This window comes from Gavialis gangeticus, unplaced genomic scaffold (genome assembly GCF_001723915.1).
Source record: "Gavialis gangeticus isolate Ggan-Ray unplaced genomic scaffold, GavGan_comp1, whole genome shotgun sequence".
Taxonomy (NCBI): Eukaryota; Metazoa; Chordata; order Crocodylia; family Gavialidae; genus Gavialis; species Gavialis gangeticus.
The window spans coordinates 141,684,520-141,687,406 of record NW_017729032.1 but is presented as its reverse complement, the minus strand read 5'-3'; the positions used below and the strand labels follow the sequence as shown (position 1 = coordinate 141,687,406).

Sequence of the window (2,887 nt, the reverse complement as noted above, 5' to 3'; positions counted from 1 at the left end):
GGACCATGCCCTTCTGCCCATGAGGGTGGGATTGAGGTGCAATAGGGTGTTTTGGGGGAGCGTGTACATGTGGATGCTGTGCTCTCACCACTGTGGGTGGAAGGGCTGTGTGGGGCACAATTTGTTGGTGGGTGCTGCAGGGTGGATGAAAGTGCTTGGTGGGTCAGATCTGGCCCGTGGACTGTATTTTGCATACCCCTGCAATACAGGCTTTTCTTTTGCTAACCAATACCCCTGGGAATTTCTCTCTTCTCCAATATCACAGCTCTACCCCCTATTCTTAATCAGGGATGGGCATGCTCCCCTCCTCAGGCCTGATGAAGAACACCTTGCATTCAAAAGCTTGTCTAACTTTATCCCAACCATGTAGTCAGTCCAATAAAAAGATCACCCCCAAAATGCCCTTGCCATTAGACTTAAAAATGTCATTCCAAACACAAGTGAGGTGGACATGAAACACCAGAACCTCTGGCTGCCCACACTGTTTTTCTTTTTTAACCAGAAAAAGCAGCAGGTGTGATAACAAACCCTAGTCCTTACCCAAGGTAAAGCAAGGACAAGTACACTTCAAGAGAATAATCACAAGTCTGTTGCAGACAACTGAAAAAATTCAGGGGTGTCAAACTCACTTGGGGCCCAGGCTAGAACCAGATAGACCATGGGGCTCTTTCTGGGCTGGATCTGGCCTGAGGCTGGAGGCCTGCTGCAGCGGCAGCATGGCGGAGCAAGTCCGGAAGGAGCCAAGCTCACGGTCAATGGCCATGCCCAGCAGGGTAAGTGTCCTGGATTTTGCAACAGGCCACACCCTCCCCAACTTCTGAGCCAGATAAAGAGGCTCCATGGGCCTAACACTTGACATCTTTGGTATAAGCAATTAGTTACTCACAAGCACAGACACAAGGAGAACCGTCAAACTCAACTGAAGACCTAAATGTACTTAACCTGATTTGGAGTGACAAGCATGCAGCCAACTATAGGAATAGCATACCTGACAGCATATAACGTCTGTATGATATGAGACCACCTAGGCTACTTGTGACCTAATGTAACAAGTGTAACCTACAAGTGCACTAATAGAAAAGTAGTGAATGATGTTTTTCTAACTAGCAGAGCATAACGTGAGATTTGGAAATCCTGCAGACTTAAACCCCCCCACAACTCTCAGCTACAGTGAGATTACAAGCTATCCAGAAAAGCCCATCCAGAAGACACAGCAATCAAGGCAGAGATTTCCAAGTGGGAAAACAGTATATTAGGAGACCATGCACAGACCTAACGTTCAAAGCAATTCTTTTCCAGAGGTCATTTAGGTGAAACCTAACTATTCAGCATCATGAAGCAGAGGCCCTGCAGCATACAAAGTCAAGGCTTCAGACTTGCAACTAGCGTACGTAAGGAGTCTTGTCAGAGCCAGCAGTAAGACTGGGACTTGGTGCCACATAGGCAGGCTGCAAGGACCAAGTCCTGTGCTCACTACAATGAAGGTACCTTTCATTGCTGATAGAAGCGCCTGGATTACTTAAGCCTCCACAGGCAGTAATGGACTACTTTAGGTATATTCCTTTGTGTGTCAGTCTTCTGACATCTATTTCCTGATTAATTTAAAAAAGCACCATGATTTTAAAGAGGGCTGTTTGCACACGAGGTTTTCTTGGCTTAATGATTGTTCAGACTTTCACTAGAGACTCCTCACCCCTGTAAAAGTGCCACATGGAATTTGAGCTACTGCTCTTACCTTTTGGTGATCCTTGGCAGGGTATTCCACTGAGAAGTTTACAAACAGATCAGCAATTATGCAGATGTTACCACTCTCTTTCACTTCAAATGAGAAGGAAGTCTGTAGAAAACCTGTTAAATGGCAAGTGGTTAGCTTCAAACTGAAAAATGAGTCACAAAGAAAGAGACGGTGTTCACTTTAGACCCCAAGCAAGAAACACTGGCAGGAACAACTCTGAAACAGAAACAAGAAAGAGCTCTGGCATGGGAAACTGACAACAAGATACAATTCACGGAGGCTAGGAATATAGTTATACATAAATGGGTTTAAATAATCAGAAACTGGTTTAAACCTGTAACAAAATGGAAGCTCAGTGCACATAAGACAGTTTCAAAATGGCTAAAACTGTTTTAAAATAACCTGGTTGAATGTAGGATCAGATGGAACGGATTTGGGTCAAACCAGTTTATGAAACTTCTGTCCCAGATCCCTTCCTGATTCAAGTTAAATCAGAGTCCCTCAGCATCCCAGCATACTTTGCAGCCCTGGGCTGTGCTGTGCTGTCTGCTCCAGAGAGCAGGGCTGGCCCCACCCCTCTGCTCCCTAGCCAGAGCAGTGAGGGCTGGCTGACAAGGGTGACAGGGGGCAGGGCAAGCCCGCCTGGGGATGCAGCCCAGTCTCCAAGGTGGGAAGTGGGAGGTCAACAGAGGGTGGGTGAGGACCCCTTTCCCAACTCAAACATACTGCTGGCTGCTACTGTGGACTACAAATTCCAGAGGCACCTGGAAGTAAGAAGAGGAAGTGATAAGCAACCCTGCAGAGTCCTGCTGCTGTGAATCTGGACTGCAAATCCCAGAGACCTCAGGGGGGCAGCAGGAACAGGAAGCGAACACATAGCTCATGCTGGCTATATGCCAGAGAGACATGCTCTAGTGCCCCCTGGCTTCTGGCTTGAGCCACTGCAGGCATGTGGCTGCATTTCTTGAATCGAAGGTAAATGTCTGTTTACTTCCGATTCAATTTAATTTCTGCATCTTAGGCTAACCTGCAACAATTCAGCCTCAGGCTTTTTGACTGTCTGTACTTAAGCAGAAAGCCTGTAGTAGCATGATTTCACAAACCACTCTTCAGATATTGATTGCCACATCAGTTTGTGTCCCCCCCCCCCCC

At 46.9% G+C, this 2,887-nt stretch overlaps 1 protein-coding gene across 1 annotated transcript in view; it reads right to left on the bottom strand.

The window, feature by feature from the left end:
* The window catches only part of LAMP1 (lysosomal associated membrane protein 1), a 55,181-nt gene that overhangs the window by 31,329 nt on the left and 20,965 nt on the right, over window positions 1-2,887 (bottom strand). Inside the window, exon 2 of the mRNA XM_019524115.1 lies at window positions 1,736-1,848. Within this exon, the coding sequence (XP_019379660.1) occupies window positions 1,736-1,848 (113 nt within the window). The remainder of the gene's footprint in view (window positions 1-1,735; window positions 1,849-2,887) is intronic.